Source organism: Chaetomium globosum, genomic scaffold (assembly GCF_000143365.1).
Source record: "Chaetomium globosum CBS 148.51 scaffold_1 genomic scaffold, whole genome shotgun sequence".
In the NCBI taxonomy this organism is placed as follows: domain Eukaryota; kingdom Fungi; phylum Ascomycota; class Sordariomycetes; order Sordariales; family Chaetomiaceae; genus Chaetomium; species Chaetomium globosum.
Window position 1 is genome coordinate 4,678,239 of NT_165976.1, and position 27,070 is coordinate 4,705,308.

Sequence of the window (27,070 nt, forward strand, 5' to 3'; positions counted from 1 at the left end):
TCGTCCCCAGCGGGACCGGTTGACACGCATGCTGCTCGCCATCTCCGCGGCAACGTGTCTCCCCTTCTGTTCCTCCTCGTCATCGTCGTCGGCCGGCACCCCTCCAAACCTCGATCCGCGGTCCCCGCTCCAATATGCTGATATCCCCGTCCGAAGTGCTGTTCGAACGGCTACCAACAGGAACAGCGTCGTCCTCGTCCGGGTCATCCCGGTAAGGTTCCAGCTCATCGGAGCTGTGGCCCGAGGCACCGTAGAGGTGCGCGCGAGCGGCCACATCCCTCGCCCGCTGGCGCCTCCTGCGCGCCGTAAACCAATGCCACCCCACGACCACCATCACATAGAACAGGTAGAAGCCGATCATGGTGAAGCATTCCCACAGGTGCAGCTCCCCGTCAGCCAGGAAGACCATGGTAAAACTGATGGCGACGATAAAGAAGACAATGTCCCTGACAAATGTTCTCTTGCTGACTTTGAATTCGCGTACCAAGGCCATGGAACCAGCCACCACGGCGGTGATGAAACCTGCAGCACCGATCAGCTCGCCAACCGCCATGCTCCCGCTGTTAGAGCCCATGGCGGCGAAGGTGCTGAACACATCCGGGGAGCCATTTCCAAAGGCCAAGAAAGTGACGCCAGCCAGACTCTCGCTCAGACCCAGCACGCTGGAAATGGTACTCAAGTTGACGCTGAAGAAGTCGCTGGCGGCGATGCCAATGGTGGTGAACAGCAGGCCAAGCCAGAGGGCGAGGATGGCGAAGGCGACGGGCTTAGCGGAGCCCAGAGTGCAGTAATAAAAGGACAGGTAATGAATCAGACCGGCCTCGTCGTCCTCGCAGTTGGCCAAGATGAAAGCGCACTGGTCGGCGGCGTCGTGGACGTTGCGACAGTCGGCGTCGGTCTCGTGCAAACCTCGGGGACTGAGTAAGGAGCGGCCCCGCAGATGACCATCGCCGATGATTCCCGATGCCGTTGACTGGAACAAAGCAAGGGTGGCTATGACGGCGACGAGGAGGATTGCCGCAACGGCCGGCCGAGCGCCGTATCGGCGGCGTATTGGGCGGGATGGCGGCATTATGTTAATGGGGGAGCATGGTGGTATGTGGTTTAAAATCGGAAGGGAGATATTCGTCGATGTATAAATATTGTGCTATTTGTGAGAAAACGAGTCAAGTTAGTTATTCGTAGATCAGATAAATCGCACAGAATCAAATTATGTTGTTAATGTCTAAATAAGTTGTTGTTTTGGCTAGGTAGATGAGATGATCAAATCACTCCATCTTAGGCTTAGGTCTGGGCCGAGACAGCTTGAGCTCAGACCGACACCGACAAGACGAGTTGTCGCATTGCGTGTCGCCGTGACGTTAACCCGCTGCTATGGACGCGTGGGAGAACCAGGATCGAAGAGCTGTCATTATTACCAAATCCGCCACCATCAGATCCATGTCATTTCTTTTGAGGCCGCCCATTGGACAAAAAGGTGCTGGTGGTTTGGGACACCACTGAAACCTGCTTCGCCAGCTGGCGAGCCAAGCGAGCTTTTGGGACGAAGAAAGCAGATGCAAACCAATGAATATTATTGCGGCCACCACGGTGAGATACGCTTTTCGCGGGGAAGAGTTCCGGAGGCGTGTCAGAGCAGAACGGTAGTTTGCCAGGTCTAGCCAATCTGCCAATGCATCCTCTTCCGGAGTGGCATCAGCAATGCAGCAGCAAGTTGAAGTCGGCCAAATGATCCAAGGTATGTATGAATACTTCGTACGGAGTAGTCCCAGTCCATTGGGACGGGTTTCTGCAGGGAGGGAAACAACTTCGCATTCCAGCACTGCCTCTGCTTTCCATGCGTGAAACACGGGAGGGCCAAGGTTGAGGAAAGCGACGTCCCCAATATCAAGCTTTCTGCGCAGATCTGCAAAGCAAAGACCGGCAATTCGACTCCGCATGAATTGTCCATGTCACAGATCAACCTGGTTGGTGGTAGGTAAGCCAGACGATCAGATGGTAACTCTGCTGTGTGAGAATCCACTGAGCATAGCGAATGCGAGCCGAACCAGAATGGCAGCCTAGGAAAGATTGTGACCCAATTGTCGCGTCAAGTCTGTTGCTGTTGGGGGGCAGAGGGGTTCATAATTCACAGAAGTGGAATGGGGAAAATGGCGAGTGGGTGGCCGAGACGCCCCTGAGAGCGGGGCATCTTATCAGCACGTGCTTTCAATCACCCTCCAGCCAATCGCCGGCCGCTTCCGGTTCAACCACCAAAGTAAACAAACAGTTTTGGGTTACCACTTCCGGAGTCGACGGCTTCAGCGTCTTTGATCTGCAACAGCATCACGACTGCACGACAAGATGCCTCGAGTCGCCCAGGGTCACCGCAGGAGTATGAGTAGAGTGCCTTCTGGCTCTCTGCTTGCGTCGCCTTTCAAATCGCCAGTAAAGTGAGTCGCGCCCTATGACATCTTGATTTTCGGTTCCCCGCAGAAGAGACCGCCTGAAACATCACGTACCACACACGCACACCCACACGCCAGATACGTCGAGACAGCGTTCATTAATTGCAAATCTTGTAGAATCCCCCTCAACGACGATGCCCACGAAAAGGCGCAGCGATCCCACGGCCGCAAGGCTGACCACGAAGCCCAAAGCAACCAGCTGAGGGCCGCCGCGACAAACACCCCACGAAAGTCGAGTTCCTCGTTTAACGACCTCCAGGATGCCGAGCCGCCAGGATCCAGTCCGCGCACTCCGCGCCGCCGAAAGAGTGGTGCCCACACTATCATCATGGACGACGACGAGCCGCTCATTGTGGGCGGGAAGGCCGTTACCCCGATGAAGCGGGTGCCCATCCTCGCCAACTTTGAAGAGTGGATGAAGATGGCCACCGATAACAAGATCAACGCCGCCAACTCGTGGAATTTTGCCCTTATCGACTACTTCCACGACATGTCTCTGCTCAAGGAGGGCGACGGTGTTAATTTCCAAAAGGCCAGCTGCACGCTTGACGGCTGTGTCAAGATCTACACGAGCAGAGTTGACAGTGTCGCCACCGAGACGGGCAAGCTGCTGAGCGGGTTGGCGGATAGCCGCGACAACAAGAGGAAGGGCCGCGACGGCGATGAGGAAGAGGAGGAGGAGGAAGACGAGGTCGATGAGGATGGAAATGTTAGGAAGAAGGCCAAAAAGAAGGTGCGCGGACCAGGATAGCCACTGTATCTCCTTGCCGCGCCGCTAACCACGAAGCAGACTCAGAGATCCTCCGAGGCCACCCTTGCGCCATCTTTTGCGTCACTGCAACTCAAAAAGCTCGAGCTTGAATTCGCAGTTGACCCGCTCTTCAAGAAAGCATCCGCCGACTTTGACGAGGGCGGCGCAAAAGGCCTCCTTCTGAACCACCTCATGATCGACTCACAGGGGCGCATTGTGTTTGACAGCAGCGACGACGCCGAGGACGTGGCCAGTTCCAAATCCCGCGAGCGGGGCCGTAGCGAAGATATCGATGGCGAGGATGAGGATGGCGATCTTTCAATGGCCGATCGGGAGCTGACTCCGGTGCCGGAAGAACCGGAGGACGAGGGAGACGTCGAGATTGACGTTGGCGGCCTGGGCGCAAGATTCTTCCCGGACCTCGGCCTCTTGGACAGCATGGACGTCTGCCCCTCGCTCAAAGCATTCGACTTAGGCGACCCCTCTGGCTCTTTGGACATACCCTTCCTCAGGGCACCCGACGACTGGCGTGACCAAGATAAGGAAAAGACCCCAGGGCCCGGCGGGATTGGCGACAAATCGGGCATGTTTATCGATGAGGAAAACCCTCTTGGCTTCGACGACGAAGACGGGCTCGGGACTTTCGACTTGGGTGGAGATGTGGAGTTCGGTGAGGGAGGAGAGGCATGGGCGCGAGAGGCTGCTCTAGAGCCGCAAATGATGCGTGTTTATGACGCTGGCCTAGGGATGGGCGATGGTGCTGGCGCTGACGGGGAAGGCGATGGCGCCCGATATGCTCGACACTGGGGACGGCGACTATGCCATCTCCATGACACACGCTCAAAAGGCCGACAGGATGCACGAGGACATCCTCGGTTACTTCGACCAAGCCCTGCAAAAGAACTGGAGCAGCGCCGAGCACTGGAGGATACGAAAGATCAAGGACGTAAACAAACCCACCGAGCCGGCAAGGCAGCGCAAAGAAAAGCAGCCGTTCGAAATCGACTTTGCCGCCCCCCTCGACCCCGCCGTGGCCGAGGTCATCTACACCCAAGCCTCAAGCAACTCGACCATCTCCCTCTCGAAGAAAGACTGGAAATCTAAATCGCGTAACCTCCTCCCCGACGACAAGCATTTCAGCTCCAAACAATTGCTCAACCTCTTCCTGAAGCCCAAAGCCCGCATGGGCCGCCGGCGCGTCCTAGGCGGCGGAAGCAGGATAGGCAACATGGACTCGCAACGCCAGCAGAACGACGTTCCCGAAGGCGAGATGGATGAGGCATTCTGGGCCTCGCAGAAGGCACCTCTCCAATCCGCCGAACACGGCTCCTCTCCCGACGAAGGCCTGCCGCAAGGTGACTACGACGCCAACTTCTTCCAGGACGACGGCCTGCCTTTCGCCGGCGGCGGCGGTCTGGGCGATGACGACGACGACATGGACGAGTTTGCGGACGCCCGCGAGCACTTCTCGCCCGAGGCCGGCGGGCCGATGACCGACGTGGGCATGACGGGCGCGTTTGGCGGGCTGACGGTGACCAACCCGGCCGATCTGGCGTTTGGGACTATGCTGGTGACGCAGAACAGGAGGGCCAGGCCCGAGTATGTGCAGTACGCGCGCGTGGCGAAGAAGGTGGATGTCAGGCGGCTGAAGGAGGAGATCTGGAAGGGGATAGGTTTGGAGGAGCTTGAGGTGAGTCCCGCTTTTATTGACCCCCTCTTTTATTTACGCACCCCTGAAACTAACGACGTCTCTCTATCAGGAGCAAAACAACGCGGCAAACAACAGCCGCCTCATGACCCCCACCTCGCCCGAGAAACCCGCCTCGTCTCGCAGCGGAGAGGACCCGACGTTGAAGTTTACCGAGGTCATGACTGGCCTGCAGCGTGTCTACGCGAAGCCGGTCATGGACGACATCTCGACCAGCTTCTGTTTCATTTGTTTGTTGCACCTGGCCAACGAGAAGGGCCTTGTTATCTCCAAGACGGAGGGGTTGGATGAGTTGTTGATCAAGAAGGACTGGAATGCGGAGATTACGGAGGGGGAGTAACTGGTCAACTAGTGTGGTCTTTTTGGGATGAGGTGTTGACTGATAAATGAGGTTGGGTCGGGTTTGGTTGGCTTTTGTATGACCGGGTGGGTTGGGTTTCATTTTTTCTTGTGACCGACTAGTTGATGAGCAACGTATGCCGATGTACACACACACGCACGCAGCGGGCTGGCTTGGGTGTGGCCGATGATGGTTTTTTATGATGAATGTTATTGTTTACAGTTACACCAACCAAACCACCCTCGCAAGGACCAGGCAGGAACGGACATGCAGCCCGAACGTTACGAGCCCGATAGTCCTCTTGAAATGGTTCTTTGTGTTGCATACCACGCTAATGCATGTCGTTTATACCCAGTCATGCGAACCAACCCATCCCCACGTGCCCCAAATAGGTCCTCACCCTGATAGAGAGACGGATAGCTAGAAAACCCATGCTCATCCATCTATACATCAAACAAGCCCATGCAATCAAGAAGACCCCCCCTTCTCACCCTTACCCTTCTTCCCACATTCCTGGCCCTCGCTCTTCTTCTTCTGCGCCGCCTCCTGCTCGTCCAGCGCGTCGAGGTCGGCCGCCGACACGCCAAACGACGCCAGGATCTCGTCCAGCTTGCCCTCGAGGTTGGTCAGGTTCGCTTCGAGTGTGCTAGCTGCTTGCTCACCCCTGTTTTGTTTGGTAATGGGGGGTGTGGTAGTTAGCTGGCTGGCTGTCTGTGGGGTGTGTGGTGTTTGTGTGTATGTCTGTTTGTAGGAATGTATGTGGATGTGTATGCGTGTGTGTATGAATCTGGGGTGTATGGAGCTATGTGTAGATGTGTGTCTGTAGCGTGTCTGTATGCGTGGGTAGGTGGTGGGCGGCAACGGCGGCCGGAAGCCGGAAGCCGGCAGCCACGTGGTTACCCTCCGTGTCTTTCTCCCCAGATCTCCGTTTTTTCTTGTCTCCCCTTCCAACCCCCACAACAACTTTCTCGGAGTTGCTGCCGAAGCTATTCGGTGCGCGGGTGGGAATAGGAGCGCTAATAAAAAAAAACGGCAAAGTGAAAACGAGTAGGCGCTAGCACTAGGGCTGCAGCTTTGCTTCTGTCCGTCCCATTCCGTAGCGCGGCTGAACTATTGCATCGCACTATGCCATGCGGGCTGGGGAATTTTGGGGAAAGGATGGTCCCGTGAAGCCCCGGCGGGCGGATCAAGCGTCCCTTTTTTCAGGGTCTCTTTTTCAGGGTCCTTTTGCTGCAGCATCCCCTGCATACCGAATAGGGGTATCCGCCGACCCGGGTCCAGCTTGCTACGAGTAATGGGGCTCGCTGCAAGTGGTCGGGGCGGGTCCTGGTTGTGTCTCTGGCTTCTTGTGAAGCGGTGAGAGTGACCCAGTGGTGGGGGGAAGGGAGCGTTGAGAGAGTGTTATTTCTGGGTAAAATCGCCAAATGCGCACCAGTGGTGGCGGCGGGTGCAGTTCTTGAACTCGAGAAACCGAATCGTGGGCTCCGAGGCAGGACATGGGTGGAGAGGGAAGCGGCATACCTTGCAAGGTCTTTGAGGGCCTAGACCGCAGGGACGGTAACGTCAGCGACGAGTGACCGCCATGGACACGAGAGAGAAACAGGGCTGAAGAAGCTGGAAGAAGAACGGGCGGGTGCCCCCGAGAAGCGGACCCGGGCGGCGGGGACGTGCTAAGGGGGGGGGTTGCTTGGTTTAGTGTAGTTGGCTTACCTGGGCTAGATTGTCGCCGACCGACGACGAGGACGGTGATAACGCCGGCGGTTCCTGAGGTTCGGGGTTCCCGTTGTTGGAGGGGTTCTGGCCCTCTTGGGGCTTGGGGTCCGTGATTGGTGCCATGTGCTGATGGGGGATATGATTCGTTTTTTTTTTTTTCCCTTTCTTTCGTTCTTGTTTTCGATTGTTCTCGATCTTTAACTAACTCCAAGCTGATATGTAACTGGGGGGTAGAAAAGTGCGACTTTCTATCGAAAGATAACTGAGCGAGCCACTAACGAGGGACGGAGTTCACGCCGTGCCAACCGAAACGAACGAAACGCCCGACGGCTGTGGCGAGGCGACGGCGTTTGTGTGTTGGAAGCGGCTGCTACCTGCCAATCCTCCTCCCCAGTGTACTGCTGTGACTATCTGCGTACCTGACTCCACTGGTTCGGCGCCGAAACTGTCCCTCGGTTAGGTAGTGAGGTAACTGGTTAGTTAGTGACAAAGTACCTACCCTTATGCAATTGCGGCTTGTAACGACACAGTAACTAACGCCACGGAAGGAATTCAGCCAAGCTCTTAGGAGTCGTCCGGACTGTCGGTGCTGCGACAATTAAGCTTGTTTCAATCAGTCGCCACATGTTCCTCTTTGCCATGCGACCGCAACCAAATGCAATCCAGGGGTATCCGAGAAACTGTGACGTGAGAGCGAACGGTCTGGGCCTTGGACCGATTGTCCGATGTCTTGGCCAATCGGGACGACTGCGATTCCCTGCCAGCTTGTTACAGCTTGCGGGTCCCCAAAACGAGCTCATGACCAGATGGCACAAGGCATGCTAAATTCGGAAATCCCATAAGTGCTGAACCGGCAAATCTCTCAAAGCGAGGCAGGCATAACGGGTGGCGCGGCTCCTACACAGTATGGATTTTCTTCTCTTTTTCTTCTTTCGTTTTTTTTTTTTTGGGTCTCCCCCCCCGGAGTTGATGGTATTTGTGTAATTCCGCATCTCCCCGGCTCCGCGTAAACCACTTTGCATTCGCACAGGCCCGGTTCTCCCAGGCTTCGTTCCAACTAAAACTCAAACAACTATCAAGTATGAAATAGTTACTTTGTATTCCAAAACGCATCGGGATTTTGCCATCTCATCGAGAATGCACTTTTCGTTGTATATACCCATAACTATCATGTACACGGTCCATGTAACTGGATTCCTGACCGCCTGGGTGAATTGTATTGGGAGGGACAGCAGAATGCATGTCCGTCGAGGCGAGAGCGGCATCGCAGAATCCTGGATCTTCGATTGCAGGGCAAAACGTCGATGATGGGCCCCCCAAACCATCGGTGGTTCGTTGCCGAACCCGCCAGAACCCGCCACAACCCTTCGGGCCCGGCTCCCCGCGCAACACCAACAGGATGGCCAAGCAGCGAGGCAGCCCAGACTCCATACTCCATCGACCAGCCTTTTCCTTCCGAGGCAGCCTGCAGCGTGGTGCATGGGAAAGGAGGAACACCATCATCCTCAACAATTCCAGTTTCCCGTCATTCCGAGTCGGATTTTGGCCATGCTCGAGCCACAGAGGCGCCCAAGGCGCCATCATTCCATCATCGGTTCCATCCTCGATCCCATCTCAATTCTTCAATTCCATCAAAGACAACCGCCGAACACGCCCGAACATCCACAGAACAAATGCGGGGATTGGTTCGTCGGTGGTCATGCCTGCACCGCGCTGCAGCGGTCACCTTGCTCGATTTGGGAAAGCGGCGGGTACAGCACCTTCCATTGGTCCAATAGCGCCTGCATCCTTGAATAATCGTACGTTTTTCCAAATGCCTTTGCTCGATTCGATGGGGGATCGAGATGGCTCTCTCTGTACCCAGTACGAAGGACGAAACTCATGTCCTTGTTCGGTGGGCTTTCATTTTCCTGGCGCATTCCCCATACGAAGTACTTCGGGGCCCGCCATGGCATTGTTGTTCGCCCTCTGGCCCTGTCACCGTTCCCAAGGCGACTGGGCGGGAACGGCGACTGGGGGTCCGACTTGGGGTGCGGCTGGGAGTCCCCTGCCATGACAAGCTTGGGCTCGTTCCTGTTTCCATGTTCAGGCAGTTTGGTAGTTTGGCGGTATGGCAGTACAACAAGTATGGCAGACTTCGTATGCGTCCGGAAATGCTGTTCACGCAGAGCCGGCCCGCATGAGAAAAGGAGATCGATCGCCATCCCCATCGGCATTCCCATTGCTCAACCCATCGGTTGCACGATTATTTGCCCATGGGGGGCGAGATGGGACTTTTGAGACAGGTTTGCTTGCTTGCACATACCACCGCCGTTGAGAAGGGAGAAAGAAAAAAGGCCGCAAGAGGGGCCGAAAACCCAAAGCAAGTCCGGGTCGAGCGAGATTGCAGCATCGCTAACGTTAGTTCATGTTAATTCGACCCAACCCAAATTTTGCCGTCCAGTGGATGGGAGCAAAAATAAGGGCAGCCAGACGTGCTAGGTGCATTGTCAGGGACAGAGAACATGTCGTCGATCTGCTCAAACGATCACGATCCCCAGAAAGCTCGGCGACTTTGAAGACCAAGGACTTCCGGTACTTCGGCGATCCCTTGGTTTCAACCGCGGTTCCGTGCCAGGCTGTACCAAGCTTATTTTTCTTGGACAAGCATTTGCATCGCTCCGATTCTTGTTGTAGGCCACAGGTGACGGGCTGTCAACCGCCTTGCCGCCTTCTGGCAGATCGATCGCAGCCCAGCCTTCCCCCCCCCCCTCGCTCAGGTGCTCAGCCGGGATACGCAACAAAGCCATAGGGCCATAGGAGCTGCGGAGCAGGGCCTCGACTCCAGGCTCCATGACAAACCCGTGTCAACGGCACTCGCAGATCCGGACTTCCAGTTGACGGGCTGCACCTCGATCCGGGGCTGATTGCCTCGAACCGGTCCTTGCATGCAGACAACCAGCACACCAAGCAACCCGACACAACCCCAGGACGCCGGCTGGCCGGAGAACTTCAGAAGCAGCCAGAGCCCTTCCCTTCACTTCTCCTGACCCGGCGAAGCAGAGTCTAGACCCGGGCACTGGCCCAGGTCCCCGTTTTAATTTCGCGCCGCCCAAGCATTTGCCTACTCCAGCATCCCCCCCGGCCAGACGCGAGCCGGTTCCCGTTACACCAAGACAGTCCCCGTTCCCCCATTCAAGCAGGAGACTTGCCCCTGTTCCGTGTAAGTACCCTCTCCCAATAGCCATTCAATACATCATCATGGGGACCCTGGCCATCTCGATTCCGTCCCACCTCTCCTTCTTCTCGTGCTGCAACTCGGCATGTCATCGCGAACCTGGGACTTCCACCCCACCAAGCCAAAAACCCCGGCTTCCGACAACAGAAATGCCATGGCATAAGCGAATTTGTCTCTCGACCTTGGAATTGACTCCCTCCACAGATTTCCCTGCTTCGGTGCTCGCGAACAACCTCTGCTAAACACCACGACCCCCCTCTCGAGGCTTCTTTTTAATCAAACTCCCAGCAAGCCACTTGCACTTCGAAACCTCGATTCTGGCCCCTCGAGATCCGCATCTTCGGCCGCGCCCACGCCCACGCCCGCACCCACGCACACGCCTCCCGGGTCCCGGGTCCCCAGGACATCGCATTGTAACTTTTACATCGCCGGAAATACGCCACAGTTTCCCGCACGTTTGCGAATCAACCGGCGAACGAGACACGCCGCAACCGGGAGCAGCAGGCCCGAGCAGTTGCCGGGCCATTCGTCCCAAAAAAAAAAAAAAAAAGGTCTTTGAGCCTTGTTCAAAAACGAGAAGCTTGTGTACTTGAAAGGGAGGCGCCCGTCAGTTTGGTATTTCGATATTTCCGGGCGCTGAAGCCACTCGGCCGTGGCAGCGCATCATCCCGGCAAACCGCGGTCTTGGTCCCAAAGACCCGGCGCACGACGGCCGATCAAGAAACGTGACTCGGGCACTGGTCTAGATGCCTCAATTACTCGGGGCCATCTTGGGGGAACTGGGGATTGCCCAGTATCTCGATGTGTTCCTACAACAGGGATTTGATAGCTGGGAAACTATCCTGGACATTACCGAATCCGACCTGTACGTGAACTCGGGAGGGCGGCGTCTGGGGGCCAAAATGGGAGAGGTCTGGAGAGGCCGGAATTTTATGCTGACTGGGTTCTCTTCCGCAGCGACGCATTGGGGGTGAAACTGGGCCATCGACGGGTACGAGTCCTTCTCACTGCCCTCCTCCGCGCGCCCACAGCACAGCACCTGGCGTCGCCGAGGCCGGCGCGCGCACGCACCCCCGGATGGATCACATTTTGCTGACGGTGGTGACCCACAGAAACTCCAGAGACGGATCGCCAACTCGCGCGGAATCGCACCCGAAGCATCGTTAGTGTCGCCAACCCAATCACCCGCCGACGACCTCAAACCCCATGAGACGAGCAGCGCCGAAGCACCGACAGCGGAGAGCCGGGAGACGATCGGCGCCACCGTCACGAAGAGGAAGTACCGGCGGCACCCAAAGGTTTGTTTGCCCCACCTCTGGCGGTGTTGGGGGGTCTGCAAGCACGTTGATCCAGCGCTGACCGCGTGAGCTAGCCGGATGAAAATGCGCCGGAGCGCCCCCCCTCAGCCTACGTGCTCTTTTCTAACAGTAAGAAAGTCCCGGGATGTTGTCCGTTCCTCTATCAACCCGCAAAACAGTCGCTAACCATTAGCCTCGCATTAAAGAGATGCGCGAAGAGCTCAAAGGCCGTAATTTGAGCTTTACCGAGATCGCTAAACTAGTTGGTGAGAATTGGCAAAGCCTAACCGCGGCGGAAAAGGAGCCCTTTGAGTCGCAAGCCCAAGCCATCAAGGACAAGTACCTGAGCGACCTCTCCGAGTACAAAAAGACGCCCGAGTACCGAAAGTACATGTCCTATCTCCAGGAGTTCAAGGCCAAGCACGCCTCTCCGTCACAAGGTGTGTGCGAGTTGAGTATGACAACCGTTTTATCATCGCTGTTTTAACAGACTTTCCGGGCGTTGCAGACAAGGATGCCTCGAAAAGAGCAAGACTCTCCGAGTCTAGCGGCCAAAGTCGAGCCAGCCCTAGCTCGGCTCTGACAAGGACCAGTAGGAGTGGGAGTGGCGCAGACAGCCGCAAGGGAAGCGAGCCACCTATCGCCCGGCAAAGGGTCGAGTCCATCGCGTCCATGAGCGATTCTCAGTACTCGAGTTCCTTGCCCCCCTCAACGTCCATCACGTCCCCCGAGGAGTCCCTGCTCTCCCCCGCCGAAAGCCACTCAGAACCTCGCTCACCGACCTTTCAACCCGGATCCACTGGGGCCTCGCCATTCCAGCCAAGGGGGATGATCAAAATCCGAGAGCAGATGGGCCACGCGCAGGCAACTCCTACCACCACTCTCTGAGGTGTGTTCGACCGACAAGAGCTTCCAGGAATCCGCCTTCCCGAGCGAACCCAACAGCTAGCACTTCCGCATGGCCCGCATTGGTGGCGGCCAGGGCCTCCCGCCCGGCCAAATAGGCCTTGATGCACGCTCAGCGCCACCGTCAACAGACGGCAATGGTCACCCTTTGAGCGGGAACTCGTCCTCAAACCCGCTTTTCAGTCACTCTCGGCCCCAGGTTGACGGCTCCTTGCCGATACACGCGCTCCTAACGTCCAAACAACCTCCTACACATCCTACTTTCCACAACAACCAACATCCTCCCTTTCACAACCATCAGCATCCTACCTTTCACAACAACAACCAACAACAACCACAGTTACATCACAACTACCCCTACCACGCCGACCCAAAACCTAGCGCTCGTTCATCAACCACTAAATGGTGCAGCTGGCCCTCCCGCAGTCAACGGTACGTCTCCTACTAAGTCAGGTGCTCATCAAACCTTTGTTGACATCTAGTCAAGGTTACCACCACCAACCCCCACCCCTCCCACAGGATCCCCCTCCCGTCAACGGGCACCAACACAACCAGGGCTTTCCCCCACAAATACAACAAAATCCGCCACCTGCGGCCGGGGCACCGCCACAGGAGAAGCCACTTCCAAATTTTGACGGCATGAGCGCCTTGTTGCAGGCGGGCGAGATCGTCGACCGCCGTGCGCATTGATATCGATTCCATAACGGGCGTTCCCGGTGTTTTTGTCATATCTACAACTCTTATTTAACTTGTCATACATCTGACTTTGTTTATATGCATCATCTTTGGATACCCTTGAGCGATGTGGTTTTATTTTATTATTTTTCTGCTTATTTTGGATGTTATTTTGTAAAGCTCTTTGAATATGTATCATGTGAGGAGATGGGGCTTGCCAGCTTTCTTGAATATAAAGCGGAGCCAGAGACGAAGGAGGTGAAGAGCAAACAGCCCGTTTTTGCGAGTGGCGGGATAAATGTGTGTGACGCAATGGAGAGCAGCATGCGGGCTTGCTTAGGGGCCAAATAGGAATGGAATACAAGGGAGGCGGGACGACGCGTTGTTGCCGTCCAAAGTGTCGGAGCCGAGTTCGGGAGTTTGGGTACAACCCGACTTGCAAATCGCCAAACGCACCACGAAACGTAATTGCCGAGGGAGAAGGTTGAACATGACGTACTAGATAGCTGTCATGTGGTGGGTACGAGAGCTGCCCTCCATCACCAGGCTCCCCTCCCTCCATGTCGAGCAAGTGGGTAAGTATGCACATACCCATAACCCGATCGGCGATTCCTTCCCAAGTCTTCATTACATAGGTGGGTAGCCGGGCTCGAACATAGGTCGGGAGGTATCAGGTAACAGAGTTGTAGCCCAAAGACAACAACAACACTGCTGACTTCAACGACTCATGCCATGGCCGCGAACCAAACGCCGAGTGGCGAGTGGCGAGAGAAATGTTCAAGTTATATGAGAACCACTGCCGAGAAAGCGAAAACATACTCATTGAACCCTTCGTCCTCGACCCTGAGATAATAAATGAATCACACGCCCGCTCCCTGGGTTGATCTGTTGCCCCTGTTACTTTAACGTTAACCATACAGTGAAGTTGAAACCCAAGGAGGTTAGCGCAAGCGGTAGAACGAATTAAAGCTTGTGAGTTGGGACGAAGGGGATATGGGACGAGGGGCAAAAAACCCCGTCTTATATCCCACGTGGGTTTCTCCATCGTTAGCCCTTAAGATTGACGTCAAACAGGAACATGATTTACTAACATCGCCACGTTGGCGACTAATATGTGGATGTATACGCAGGTGAAAGTGTGGACGATTTTATACTTGCCTGTCCTCAACGAACAACCGACTGTGGTAGAGGTAGTTAACTAGTTAGGATGACTTGGATCAAGAATTAGGTAATCGCCGCGGCTCAACTCGCTCAAGTTGGCTGCCACACACAACTCGCAAAAACATCGCGTTTCGCACCACACCACTCACCGTTAGTTAACCACAATGGGTCGCTCATATCAGAAAAACCCGAGCACAACCTCAAACACTCCAGTCCGTAAGTCCAAAGTCGTCGCAATGCAACCCCCTCACCGCCGCGGGCGATAACCCCGTTGATCCCCCTTCTTGATTTAGAATGGAAAGACCAGATCCGCCACAAATACTGCGGCGCCCTCGACCACGGTCGCGAGGGTAAGCCCAACAAGGTCCACCGCTGCGAAGCCTGCCTCGCCGTCAAGGCCCGCCAGAGCAAGTTCCGCGACGGACCCGGCGATATCAAGCTTGGGAGGAAGCAGAAGATGAACTTGAAGTTTGGCGGTGGCGAGGAGTCATAGCTTATGTCGCGCAATGGGGGGTGTGCGTTACCCTACCTAGTTAGGCATTCTTTCTCCCAATCACTCACACAAACCTACTCCTCCGCACATCTCCTCTTTCCTGTTCGAGCTACCTACCTAACTCCCCTCTCCCACCTTCCTCCACCCCTCAGGTTCCCGCCCGCGAATCTGATTTCGGCAGAAAATACTATTCTCCCGATTCTCCACACAAGCGGCATGTACATGCTTGAACAAAACCCCCAGGGGCTTCTCAAGGGATCCCGGGGGTGCATCCAGTTCGTGGCCTTTTACCTTCCTCACACTCATAGGTATAGGAGCTGCTTCCATTTACGTGACCGTGCCGTCAGTGACCCCTCATCAGACCACGCGACCACCCGTGTTAACGCTGAAATAACCACAGTCGTAAAAACTGTGGACGTAGCTACGAAAGGTTTCTGCCCGAGTCATCTCTTCCCCTGTGAACAGGACAATCATGCCGCAACCAGCCGTCTGTGGTGTTGGTTGGTGTGCGTATGTGTGTGTGAGAGAGAGAGTGAGGGAACGTGTATCTAGAGGGTGTACTCTGCTTCAATAGCTCCTGCTCTAGTCGTTGAACGGCCCTGCTCTCGTCGTTGAACGGCTCTGCTTTAGTTCTTGAACGGCTCTGTCGTAATCGTCGAAATGATTTGACGGTAACCATTAAGGTGGCCCTGTTGCAGTTGGATAGGGCTGTATTAGGGAACGTTGAAGACCCCTCCTGCAGCGACTGCGGTTTGAATGCGTTGGGTTGGTGCGAAGTACCACTGGCACTACCAGCCCATCGATGAAGGTGCTTGCATAACTAAATCATTAAGTATGAGGGTTTGGGAGAAAGGGGGGTTGGTGATGCAATAGGTCTTCCTCCTGATGATGCGGAGGCTGGTGGCGTTCGAACCCACTACGTTATCACTCCGCGCAAAGAATGAGACGATTCTTGCTAGTCAAACCTGGGGGACGACGGCGGCGGCGGGGCTGGAAAACAACAAACCTGGCTTGGGGGGAAAGCAAAACACCAAATAACAGCAAGGCCAAAATAGCAAGACGATCAACAGAACAAGCGAGACGTTTCTAACCAGCTGTAGGTATCACATGCAACGACAGTTACGAAACATAAAGACAGGATCAGTCCAGTCTGGGGTGCCAGAGGTAGGCGTGACGCGCGGGAAAATAAAGGACCAGATGAGACGAAACCACCACAAAATAGCACGACCAACCCCACGGGCCGAGCAGCAAAAATAGCAACCAAGCAAACAAGTAAACACCCCAGACCAGACCAAGCCAGACCCAAACCCGGAACCCAAGACCAGAGCAGACCAGACCGAACCAGCAACCAACTAACGCAAAACCAACATCAGAGCCGAGCCGAGCCGCACTATGCGGCAAAACAAAAGCAACCATCCACGCCCACGTAGGCAAGGTAGACGCACGTGGCACGCCGTACCGCGACAGAAAACCCAGTGCCCACAAAAGTTGGTTTATGCTGCGTGGATGTTTGGTTCTGAAAGGCTGGTACGTGACCGGGTTATGGGATCTTCCTGGTCCGCCGTTACCAACGAGGGGCTGTCGAGCTCGGCAGTCGTAATAGCCCGCGTCGAGAGTGCGGGCCGAGAGGCGCTGTTGGTGGCCGCCGCCGACTGGTACGCGGCCGCAAGCGCGGGGTTATCGCGGCGGCCACTCGTAGCGGTGTCGGCGGTGCGCGCGAGCTCCCGTTCCCGGTTTTTCTCGAGCAGTTGACCGCCAAGGGTCGCGCATTTGAGGATGGTCTGGATGAGATGGTTCTGCTGCAGCGGCTTGGACAAGTACTCGTCCATCTGTGCCTGGATGCACTTCTCTCGGTCGCCCATCATAGCGTGCGCCGTGAGGGCAATGATGGGTGTACGTTGGCTGCCTAAGCTGCGTTCGTACTCACGGATCTTTCCTGTGGCTTCGAAACCACCCTGTACAATGTGTCAATGACTAGAAAGCTGAGGTAATACCGAGCGCAAAAGAACTTACCATGATGGGCATCTGAACGTCCATTAGGATGACGTCAAACTTCTTGTGCCTGACGGCGTCAACGGCCTCTTTGCCGTTCCCTACCACGGTGACCACGTGGTGGTACTTCTCTAGAATCTTGACGGCGAGTCGTTGGTTCACCGTGTTGTCTTCAGCCAACAGAATCTCAAACGAGCGGGTGTTATCCGCTAGTGACGGGGTGGCCCTGTTCTCCAGAGCGGGCACCATTCCGTTGCCCAGGTCAATCAGCTTACACGGCGTCGTCATGTAGGAGGTGATACCCAGATCCAGGCACGACTTAAGTGACACGTGGACCACCGGTGCCAGGAGGACGATCGGGAGATACTTGAAGTCGTCAACCGAGCGCAATCTGCGGGCATCTTCGATGGAGTCGACAATGATGACGTCGTAGGGAGCCGTCCCTTGGCCGCGCACCTTGTCAAGGGCTTGGTTCTTCTCAGACTCGACAACGATAGGGAGTAGGCCCAAGCCAGCGAGCATTTTGGCGATATCGCCCCCGTGCCCGGTCCTTCCCTTGTCGATAAAGAGCACCTGGTGGCCCTTGTATGGGCTGAGCTGCTTTGAGATGAAAGCGATCTCCTCGTTCGCCAGTCGGACAATGCAGGTGAAATAAAACTTGCTGCCCTTGCCGTACTCGCTCTTGACCCAGACGTCACCGCCCATCAGGTTGACCAGCCTCTTTGAGATGGACAGACCAAGCCCGGTGCCGCCAAACTTGCGCGTCATGGAACCGTCGGCCTGCTGGAAGGTATCGAAGATCAAGTCGAGCTTGTCCGACGGGATGCCGATGCCGGTGTCGGCCACGATGAACTCGATGGCGTACTCTCCCATACTCCCGGATTGCACAGCTGATGCTTTCTGTATGGTGAGACTGACCTCGCCGTGTTCGGTGAACTTGATAGCATTGCCCACCAGGTTCAAGATGATCTGACGTAACCTGAACGAGTCACCCACGACGTGATCCGGCACAGAGCTGTCGACGCGGTATGTGAGGTCGAGGAACTTCTCGTTAGCTTTGACGGCCAGCGTCTTGAGGGCGTTGAAGACGGTGCCCCGCAGGGTGTACGGGATCTCCTCGATGACCATCCTCCTCGCTTCGATCTTAGACAGATCCAAAATGTCGTCTATGATAGTCAACAAGCTGTTCGCCAGCGAGTTGACAATATTAAGCATCTCTCTCTGGTACTGTGTCAGATCCGTGTCGAGCGTGAGCTGGGTCATGCCAATGATGCCGTTCATGGGCGTCCGGATCTCGTGCGACATGTTGGCGAGGAACTCCGACTTGGTCTTGTTGGCCAACTCGGCCGCCTCCCTGGCCTGTGTGTTCCTTTGAATACTATCCCTGAGGTTGTAAACCATCTGGTTTATCTTCTTTTTCAACTCATCCATCTCGCCCGAAGCTTCAACTTCGACAAGCTTGGTGAAGTCACCGTCTGTGGCGGCGTTCGTGATGTCACCGAATGCGCGCACTTGAGCCGTCTGTCGAGATGTGTCAGTCAACCAAGCCCCAAAAGGCCCCGAACCGGCGCAATAGAGGGGCGACTTACTAAGTTGTTAGCCATGGTGTTCACATCGGTTGTGATTTCTTTCCATCTGCCCTTTAAGCCTGCTACGTCGGCTTGGCCACCCATGATACCGTCGACCCCGACGTCCTTGGCTACCCTTTGCACTTCATTGCAGAATATGGACAATCGGTCAACCATGTTGTTGATGGTCTCTTTCAAAATGAGTATCTCCCCCTTGGCCTCGACATCGATCTTGCGGCTCATGTCGCCATTGGCAATGGCCTGTGTGACGGTCGAGATACCTCGCACCTGGAGAAGTGTATGGTAAGTAAAAAAGAAAACGGCTACACCCGGGGCAGAATCATCTGACATACCTGTGACGTGAGGTTCCTGGCCATGGTGTTGACATTCTCGGTGAGATCCTTCCATTTGCCCTCGACATTGTCGACTTGAGCTTGGCCGCCAAGGGTGCCGTCTGTGCCGACTTCTCTAGCGACCTTGCTGACCTCGAAGGCAAACGTACCCAGGCGGTCAACCATGGTATTAATGGTGTTCTTGAGGTCGAGGATTTCGCCCTGGACTTCGACCCCGATTTTCTTGGTGAGGTCGCCCCTGGCGACGGCAGTCGTGACCTTGGCGATTTCACGCACTTGGGTTGTTAAATTCATGGCCATACCGTTCACATTTTCCGTAAGATCCCTCCATGTCCCCTGGACGTCGTGGACAGTAGCCTGACCGCCCAACCTTCCTTCGGTGCCGACTTCTCTAGCAATTTTGGTGACTTCACGTGCGAATTGTTGCAGTTGGTCGACCATGGAGTTGATGGTTTTCTTGAGCTCGAAGATTTCGCCTCTGCACTCGGCTTGGACTTTTTGGGTGAGGTCGCCCTTGGCGACAGCGGTGGTGACCTTGATGATGTCTCGTACTTGGGTGGTTAGATTGTTCGCCATGGCGTTCACGTTGACTGTTAGTTCGTTCCACATGCCCTGCACCCCCTCGACGTCGGCTTGGCCACCGAGAATACCCTCGGTTCCGACGTCCCTGGCTACGCGCGTAACTTCGGAGGCAAATGTTCTGAGTTGGTCCACCATGGTGTTAATCGTCTGTTGAAGTTGGAGAATTTCGCCTTTGGCAGGGCGTTCGATTTTTTTGGTTAGATCACCGTGCGCGACGGCGGTTGTCACGGATGCGATCTCGCGCACTGGGGGGGAGGTTAGTTTTGCTGGCTACCCGAGGCCACTCATCAAGGGGCATACCTTGGTCCGTGAGGTTCTGAGCCATTACGTTCACTAGAGCCTCGAAAGTCAGTACGGGGGTGACCCGGCGTGCGGCGGAAGCCAAAGCAAGACGCACCGTTATCAGTCAGTTCCTTCCAGGTGCCATCGACCCCTTCGATCTGAGCTTGACCGCCGAGGATACCTTCGGTCCCGACTTCGCGGGCGACACGAGAGACTTCGCTAGAAAAGACCTGCAGCTGGTCCATCATGGTGTTGATAGTGCGCTTGAATGTTGTGATTTCAGGGTCCATTTCCACGCTGTTCATGCGGACCTTCTTGGAGAGGTCACCGCGGGCGACAGCCGTGACGATCTCGCCGATCTCACGCAACGCCTTTTGGAAGGCCTCGTTCGCCTTTTGGTGCTTCCATAATTCGCGCTCCAAGGTCGCCACGCGCTCCTGCTCGATGATGGCCAGAGCCTTCTCCTGGAGTTGCTTCTGCTCGATCAACTGAGCGTTTACACCGTCCAGTTCCTGGCGTTGGCTATCGAGGAGCTTCGACTGGTCGTCGACGTGCTCCCGCAGGCCCTCGAGGGCCTCGTCGATGAAGCCATTGCGGGGGAGGTTGGGGGGATATTTGGGCCTCGGGCGAGGCTTGTCGTCTGCGAATATGCTGTCGGCGGTCTCGTTGGGGGTGTCGGGGAAGACGTGGGTAGGGGCCGAGTTTGCCCGTGCCTCGAGCTGCTGAACCCTGAGAACGAGGGCGGCAAGCTCCCGCTCGAGTTCAATCTTCTCGGCGTTGTCAGGGCCGGGTAGCCTCACGCTGGGACAGGCATTGGAGACCGCCGGAGGGGGTGTCGTGGGATCGGTCGCGAGAGATCTGACGACGGCAGTGACGACTGCCAGCGAAGACTCGCCGCTCATAATTGCGGCGGTGGACGGCGTGAGCGCCGCGGCGGGGGGAGCGACTCGGTTAGCAGCACTGACAAAAGAAACACGACCGGATGGTGGGGGAGACGGATCGGTGTCGGAATGACTATCGTCTTTGGCGTGGTAAGCGGGTCTTCATGCGGGAGCCTCCTGCAACGAAAATCCGGACGGTCTGATGCACCGGCCTGGTTTTGGACGATGGAAAAGACGACGGGATGGGTTGCGAGATGGCTGGCTGTGAGGCGGATCTGGTGTGGGCGGGTCGCGCTGGAGGGTGTGTCGGGGGTTGCTTGGCGGCGTAGGACGCAAAAACTGCGAGCGAAAAGCCAAGCGAAAAGGCAAGCGAAAAGGCCGAATCGCCCGTATCCGCAGGGACCCTAAGTGAAAGCGGAGACGCGCCGTCTTGGAGCTTTGTTCGCCCCCCCCTCGTCGCTCTTGCCCCGGTTTTCGGAAAGGGGTAAACGGGATCAAAGAGCGAGTCGGATGAACAATAAAAATAACAAAAACGCTAGAGATCTCGCAGAATTCGGCCGGATCGGAGCGGGTTAGGTAGTAGACAAGCGGCCTTTGATCACCTCGAGGGTTGATTGAAGGTTGCAGGGAGAGGAGGAGGAGGAGGGAGGATGGGGAAGTTGCTGGGGAGGACCCGTCGGGGCGCCAAGGAGGGGATGGATCGGCGGTCCGCTGCCAATTCGCTGCACCACCGCCCCCTTTGGTGCTTAGCGGTGTCTAGAAATCTGGGTGCTGGTCGGTTTTTGGCACATCTTAGGATTTCCATACATCGGTTTACATGCGTCCAGCGGGGCGTGGTGGTGGTTGCATCGCACTCTGCGCTAGGGCTCTCGTGGAGAGAAACGTTCTAGAGGGTTTTGCGAGCTGCAGGGCCTGCATCGTTTGGGAATCAGAAGGTGGCGGTTTATTGTTTTCTTTGGCCCGTCTGGACTCGAATGATGGCAAAATAAGTCTGATGACAGTTGATGGGACGGAGGCTCTGTGACAGGAGAGGATTTCAGGTACCGTTTTACTATTTCTTTAGTTTAGGTATTTATTTACAATCTGAGTTTTCGGACGGGCAATTCCACCCCCCATTCCTTCCTATCCAAGACCTAGGTGTCTGTAGGCCCCCAGATGGGCTGCTTGGCACCTACCCGACCGATGGAAGTGCGTGCCACCTCAGAACACCTCATGGATGATCGGAGGCAAGAACTATCCGGGTTTCATCAGGCAGCGGGGCAGCCGAATCGCGGGGTGGGAAGCAGCCCAAACGACGCCTGCCGTCTGTCCAAGGCGTGGCTTCCCCGCTCCGAAGAGCAAGGCAACCAGCATTTTCAACTGCCCGAATAATAAAACGCTCGCCTCTTCTGCCTTTCCAGTTGCATCCGAATCCAGGCGCTCCCTCTGACACCGTCTGTACCTAACCGCCACTGCGGGGCTGAAGACAGGGTTCTGACACTGTTGGATGGCCTGTATAGGTGGAGCGACTGCTGCCATGGCAAGGAGATCAGGAGATGTAGCAAACCGAACGAGGCAACGAAGGGTGCAGAAACACCTCATCCCGTGTTTCCCAGCCTTTTAGAGAAATGACAACTCGCTACGGCAATGGGTTTGTGTGACAGATCTCCCGCGCCTTGCTGCAGCCCGAGGATGGTTACACTCAATACTCAATACGATATGAGCGAGTGTGTGTCCACCGCGTGGGCACTTACCTTATGAGTTGGGCATTTCCTTCATCACTTAACGGCTAACTGAGTAGGTACATACCTCATTTGAGTTATGCATCCAGCCATAGCGGAGAACAAAACATTTGCCCCCCTTCCCCCCCACATCCCTTGAACCGCCATCCATCCCCTACGCATGGGCTTTGTCGAGCTGTCAAAGTCGCGCCGGTTCGTCCTCACCGGGCGGTCAGAGGGGAAACGCAGTGCTTCGGAGCGGGGAGCTGACCAGTGAGCATTCAGAAGAGAGATTCCCAGGTTGGCTCGAAGGTGGCCAGTGTGCTGGCGGGGCCGTGCCAAAACCAAGGCCGGCTCATCGGCTGTGAGCCGCAAGATGTGCGATGAGATTGGGTAGAAGTTCATCGCACAGTGCGGGATTCTCTCGGGACCGGTCGCAGTTACAGGTTTTAGTTTCCATCCTTTCCTCTCTCAGCCTCCTGTTCCTTTGATGGATGTAATAGCATGTTTCTTTGAATTGGGCATCGGGAGATGCCGTCAGAAACAACCTGGAATCCCATATTTTTGTTCTTTCACGGCTCCTTCATGTCCTTTCTCTTGTCGACCCCTACACCAACGACCAATTCTGACTGCCGAGCGATGGGAGCAAGCCACTTACGTCACAAATAGCATGGGAGCCAGAGGGGCATTCAACGTTTGGGAGGAAGGAGTTCGGCAGCGCCACCCGGATGCCCACAGTTTCACTTTCAGCAGCTTTTCCATGTCAAGTTCCCCGTGACGGATTGTGATATGCGCCGCCAAATCAACGGGGATGGGATTTCGGGCCAGAGACCGGGGCCAGATCGATGGCTGGCGACCCTGGTCGGCACCCCGGATTCTTTTGATTTTTTGGGTTTTCTTTTTCCTTGCCATCGAAGATGAAACCGCTCTCCCGCGGTCACCTGGGCTGAAGCGGGCTGCCAAGGCAGTGAAGGTATTTCCAGACTGGGGAATTGGCATGGGGCAGTTGGCAACGAACCCGTCTCGGATCTGTTTTTGAAATCGATCATGGGATGGTAGAACGGCGGTCGTCGTACCAGCGATATGGCTCCCAAAACAACCCCTTTTCTTCGCATTTCTGGTAGGCCAGCAACAGGCTTTATCCCGGGACGAAACGGTCCCACGGATAACATGAGATCTCGGGGATCTAGGTGGGCCGGCGGGTTTCCCTTCTGCCCCTTTCCTCTGTTGCTCACTGCGCACCACGCACTGTTCGTTTTACTGTCGGTTCTCCGTCTGTGCTCCTCACGATTAGACACCCCACTCAAACCACGGACATGGGACAACTCCAGGACCCTAAAAAGAGCGGGTCAGGCTCACTGTGATCAGCGCCTTGTTCTGGGCCTGTGAGCCCAACCATGGAGAGATTGACCGTCGGAATGTTTGATGTTTTGATGAAGGGACATGCTCGACGGCATACCACGGCTTGGGCTCCTGGAGCGCGCCGCGCGGGCGAGACAATGTATGCAAAGCCCTCGGCGTTATTGTGTGTGTTTGGCCGCTGACGCACGGGCAGTGACTTGGGAGTTGGTCACCGCCATGCGCGGTGAGGCAGCCGACCGGGTCCATGTCGGCTTCGTCGACCACGATACCCGGCAAGACCCGGCCAGACGGACCTCTAGGCGGCACCTTAGGCGCGCCGAATTGGGCATCGGGATCGGGGAAGGCTTGGCCGGCGGTGAAATGGCTATGCCAAGTCGGACTGCCGGCACCGGACAACGGCTCTTGGTTGTTGTCAGCCGACATGTTCGGCGACGACCTCAAGATCTAGCTGACAGCGTCCTCGATTGCCCAACGTCTCCGTCTTTTGGGACCCCGTATGGTATGGCATTATTTCTCCGATCAAGCATTGCTAGTGCGACAAATGGATCAGAGACACCACTAGTTAGAGGCAACACGGCGACAGCCAACGGCCTCGCAATGAGACATCCACTGGCGATCAATTCCACGGAGTCGAGATTTGCTGTTTGCCGCGTTTGACGCCAATGATTCCTGCGGTCCACCGTTATGCCACGTTTCTTGACACTTTTCCAATCGCCGCGATGACCACGAGTGCATCCGCCGGGACCTCCAGGGAATGGCGCGGGGCTCTGTGCCATGACGCAGCGTGGGGAAAGAAACATGGGCACGCAGGACACTTTCAATAGGTGCGCCAACTATCAATGCTCTGTGGTCTTTGCCGGCTTAGTTATAATTAACTGGCGGCTTTTCATCCGGCCGCGACCACAGGGTCCGGACATGGGTGCGAAATATGGGTATGGATGGGTTTGGGTTTGGGTTTGGGTATGGACAGCAGGGGAGTTGGGAAGACACGGGGTCCGAAGAGCATGTGAAGGATTTCGTTTCGACGCATGGCTTCTAAGATGGACGAATAGGATAGAACCTAAACATCGAAGAGGTTTGATATTACAAACCGATCAACGCAACAGATAAAACTTGGCCACATCCACTTTAAACGTTGACATCCACTGCCATGTGGAATGTGGAAAGGGGGAAAGGGTCCGCATGTTGAAGAAAGGGGGTTAGGGTTAGGCTGAGCCTGTGGCACGTGTGGCTGTAAGACTGCTTGGCACGTGCTTGGCATCTCAGTGTCTGATAAGATAAGAATTTCTCATGGCGGCTGGGCATTGACCGAAATCCATCCCACCTTGCATGTGGTACTACCTCAGGTTGGTAATTTTGACTCAACCCCCACCATCACTCTCTTTCAACATTGGGATGTTTCGAACTGCCCGCTTTCTGCGTGGACTTCGAAGCATCAGCACCATGGCGACCACTGAGGAGGTAGCAGCGACAACTTCTGCAACGGCAAATGCCCCGTCAATCGCCCCAATCCCCGCCCCAATGACACTCCCGCGTGTCCCCATCCCACCCCGGGGCGTCGACTATCGCGGTAAACTCGTCCTCGCGCCTATGGTTCGCTCCGGTGAACTGCCTTCGCGCCTGCTCGCACTGCACTACGGCGCCGATTTAGTGTGGGGTTCGTTTCCTGCCATTCCACCAATGCCCACATCATGCACTCAACTAACCCAAACCCCCTCCAGGCCCCGAAACAGTCGACCACTCCCTCATCGGCGCCGTGCGCCGCGTCAACCCACGCACAAGCATGATCGAGTACACCCGCCAGCCCTCCCACTCCTACAGCCCAGCCAACACCCACAACGAAAACGGCAACAGCGTACCCGAATCCGTCATCTACCGCCTGGACCCCACCCGCGAAAAAGGCAAACTGATCTTCCAGCTCGGCACCGCGGACGCCGCACGGGCCGTGGCCGCGGCGCGGTTCGTGGCGGGCGACGTGGCGGGGATCGACGTCAACGCGGGCTGCCCGAAGCCGTTCAGTGTGTCGGGCGGCATGGGCGCCGCGCTGCTGCGCACCCCCGAGAAGCTCGCCGGCATCCTCGAGGCCCTCGTGCGCGACATCACCCCGGCCTACGGCCTCGGCGTCAGCGTCAAGATCCGCCTGCTCGAGACCGCCGCCGAGACGGAGGCGCTGGTGCGCCGCCTCGTGCGCACCGGTATCACGGGCCTGACGGTCCATTGCCGGACTACGCCCATGCGCCCCCGGGAGCGCGCGATTCGTGGGCAGCTGCGCATGGTGCGGGAGGTGTGTCATGAGGCGGGGGTGGCGTGTCTGATGAATGGGGATGTGGAGAGCCGAGACCAGGCAGACGCGCTGGTGGAGGAGTTTGGGGTGGACGGGGCCATGATCGCGACGGCGGCGGAGAGGAACCCGAGCTGTTTCCGGAGCGGCGCCGAGGGGGGGTTGGCGACGTGGCAGGAGACGACGGAAAAGTACCTGCGGTACGCGATGGAGGTGGAGAACAAGGTGGCCAACACCAAGTTCTTGCTGGCGCAGATGGTGCCCGGCAAGGCGTCCGTGCACAGGGGCCTGCACAAGTGCCGGTCGTATGTTGAGTACGTCGACACGCTCGGGCTTGAGGGGATGAAGGAAAAGGCGCGGGAGACGGACCGGTTGCTGAAGCTGGGCGAGTTTGAGGTCCGCCCTGGGCCGAAGCAGAAGAATAAGAATAAGGGTCAACAACAACTAGAACAAAACGATCAGGAGTCGAAGAAGCGGAAAAGGGAGGAGGTGAAGGAGGAGCCTGCTAAGAGGTTGGAGGTGGCGGAGCCGGAACTGGAGTCGGAGCAGGGGTTGGGGCCTGTTGCAGTGGCGGCGTCTGTTGCGGTGTAAGAATAGGATGTATTTGTTTACGTATTTTTGGCATAGGTAGCGATCGGCTGGCGTACGGACATGAATGGCATTTTAAGGCTGTGATTTGGATGATATCCTGGTGTGCGAGGCGGGCACAGTAGATGGGGGGGCTGGTAGAAATCAAGACCCCGTTTCGTAAAGCTTTGAATAATTGTCATGTCGATATTATGTCACTGGTATCTCCTAACTTGTGTACGGACCACCGACCATCTATGCCACCCAGCTCAGGGGTAAGGAATGCACCCGCCCCTTTAACCAAGTTATACTCTCTTTCCCTGCGCTAGCAAATCGGATACCTTAGGCGGTAGCACCAACGCGCCGCGGTCATTCCGCCGGTGGAAGTCGACCAGCGCAATCGCCGTCTTCTCAGGCAGGTCCTCGTGAATGAAGTGGCCGGCTTCGGGGAACACTTGGAGAGCATACTTGCCTGCGGAGGGCAGTCACCAGTTAGTCATGCTATCACGCAAGGAGAGGTAGAAATCGAGGGAACGGAAGGAGCCATAACACACACGTACCCTGCATCTGCCCGATAGTGCAGCTCGGTATCCAACCTGTCCGTCCCAGCAAGCAGCAGCATCTTGCCGCCCCTCCCCGCGAGGAACTTCTTGCTCAGGCCGGTGAACCAGCCCTCCCAGAAGGGCTGTGTCTTGCCCAGGTCGGTCCGCCACCGCCACGGTTTACTCGCTTTCCCGTTCCTCCGTCCGGTGCCAGCCCCAGTGCCAGTCGCACTCCCACTCCCACTCCCACC

The 27,070-nt window shown here is 56.3% G+C and overlaps 9 protein-coding genes across 9 annotated transcripts in view; 4 read left to right on the forward strand and 5 right to left on the reverse strand.

Annotated features, from left to right (window-relative positions):
- Nucleotides 1-79: 79 nt before the first annotated feature.
- Nucleotides 80-1,072, reverse strand: CHGG_01515 (uncharacterized protein; the record flags this gene model as incomplete). The annotated part of the gene is made up of 1 exon (XM_001220735.1): nucleotides 80-1,072. The coding sequence occupies one exon, from the start codon at nucleotides 1,070-1,072 to the stop codon at nucleotides 80-82; it is 993 nt and encodes a 330-aa protein (XP_001220736.1).
- Nucleotides 1,073-2,343: 1,271 nt separating this feature from the next.
- CHGG_01516 (uncharacterized protein) lies at nucleotides 2,344-5,246 on the forward strand (the record flags this gene model as incomplete). Its single annotated transcript, XM_001220736.1, has 5 exons — nucleotides 2,344-2,432; nucleotides 2,565-3,180; nucleotides 3,238-3,858; nucleotides 3,944-4,888; nucleotides 4,959-5,246. The coding sequence occupies 5 exons, from the start codon at nucleotides 2,344-2,346 to the stop codon at nucleotides 5,244-5,246; spliced, it is 2,559 nt and encodes an 852-aa protein (XP_001220737.1).
- A 468-nt stretch (nucleotides 5,247-5,714) lies between these two features.
- On the reverse strand, nucleotides 5,715-7,082 carry CHGG_01517 (uncharacterized protein; the record flags this gene model as incomplete). The annotated part of the gene is made up of 3 exons (XM_001220737.1): nucleotides 5,715-5,957; nucleotides 6,497-6,787; nucleotides 6,957-7,082. 3 exons carry the CDS (start codon nucleotides 7,080-7,082, stop codon nucleotides 5,715-5,717), a joined length of 660 nt encoding a protein of 219 aa, XP_001220738.1.
- Nucleotides 7,083-8,656: 1,574 nt separating this feature from the next.
- On the reverse strand, nucleotides 8,657-9,793 carry CHGG_01518 (uncharacterized protein; the record flags this gene model as incomplete). The annotated part of the gene is made up of 3 exons (XM_001220738.1): nucleotides 8,657-9,032; nucleotides 9,265-9,353; nucleotides 9,584-9,793. 3 exons carry the CDS (start codon nucleotides 9,791-9,793, stop codon nucleotides 8,657-8,659), a joined length of 675 nt encoding a protein of 224 aa, XP_001220739.1.
- Nucleotides 9,794-11,682: 1,889 nt separating this feature from the next.
- Nucleotides 11,683-12,362, forward strand: CHGG_01519 (uncharacterized protein; the record flags this gene model as incomplete). Its single annotated transcript, XM_001220739.1, has 2 exons — nucleotides 11,683-11,914; nucleotides 11,983-12,362. 2 exons carry the CDS (start codon nucleotides 11,683-11,685, stop codon nucleotides 12,360-12,362), a joined length of 612 nt encoding a protein of 203 aa, XP_001220740.1.
- A 2,018-nt stretch (nucleotides 12,363-14,380) lies between these two features.
- CHGG_01520 (uncharacterized protein) lies at nucleotides 14,381-14,709 on the forward strand (the record flags this gene model as incomplete). The annotated part of the gene is made up of 2 exons (XM_001220740.1): nucleotides 14,381-14,432; nucleotides 14,510-14,709. 2 exons carry the CDS (start codon nucleotides 14,381-14,383, stop codon nucleotides 14,707-14,709), a joined length of 252 nt encoding a protein of 83 aa, XP_001220741.1.
- A 1,493-nt stretch (nucleotides 14,710-16,202) lies between these two features.
- On the reverse strand, nucleotides 16,203-20,388 carry CHGG_01521 (uncharacterized protein; the record flags this gene model as incomplete). The annotated part of the gene is made up of 5 exons (XM_001220741.1): nucleotides 16,203-16,664; nucleotides 16,723-18,222; nucleotides 18,291-18,557; nucleotides 18,623-19,322; nucleotides 19,505-20,388. 5 exons carry the CDS (start codon nucleotides 20,386-20,388, stop codon nucleotides 16,203-16,205), a joined length of 3,813 nt encoding a protein of 1,270 aa, XP_001220742.1.
- Nucleotides 20,389-23,205: 2,817 nt separating this feature from the next.
- Nucleotides 23,206-23,852, reverse strand: CHGG_01522 (uncharacterized protein; the record flags this gene model as incomplete). The annotated part of the gene is made up of 2 exons (XM_001220742.1): nucleotides 23,206-23,253; nucleotides 23,427-23,852. 2 exons carry the CDS (start codon nucleotides 23,850-23,852, stop codon nucleotides 23,206-23,208), a joined length of 474 nt encoding a protein of 157 aa, XP_001220743.1.
- Nucleotides 23,853-24,872: 1,020 nt separating this feature from the next.
- CHGG_01523 (uncharacterized protein) overlaps nucleotides 24,873-27,070 on the forward strand; it is a gene marked incomplete at both ends in the record, with an annotated part of 3,091 nt that continues 893 nt past the window's right edge. Inside the window, 4 exons of the mRNA XM_001220743.1 lie at nucleotides 24,873-25,086; nucleotides 25,151-26,297; nucleotides 26,607-26,696; nucleotides 26,887-26,981. Of these exons, the coding sequence (XP_001220744.1) occupies nucleotides 24,873-25,086; nucleotides 25,151-26,297; nucleotides 26,607-26,696; nucleotides 26,887-26,981 (1,546 nt within the window). The remainder of the gene's footprint in view (nucleotides 25,087-25,150; nucleotides 26,298-26,606; nucleotides 26,697-26,886; nucleotides 26,982-27,070) is intronic.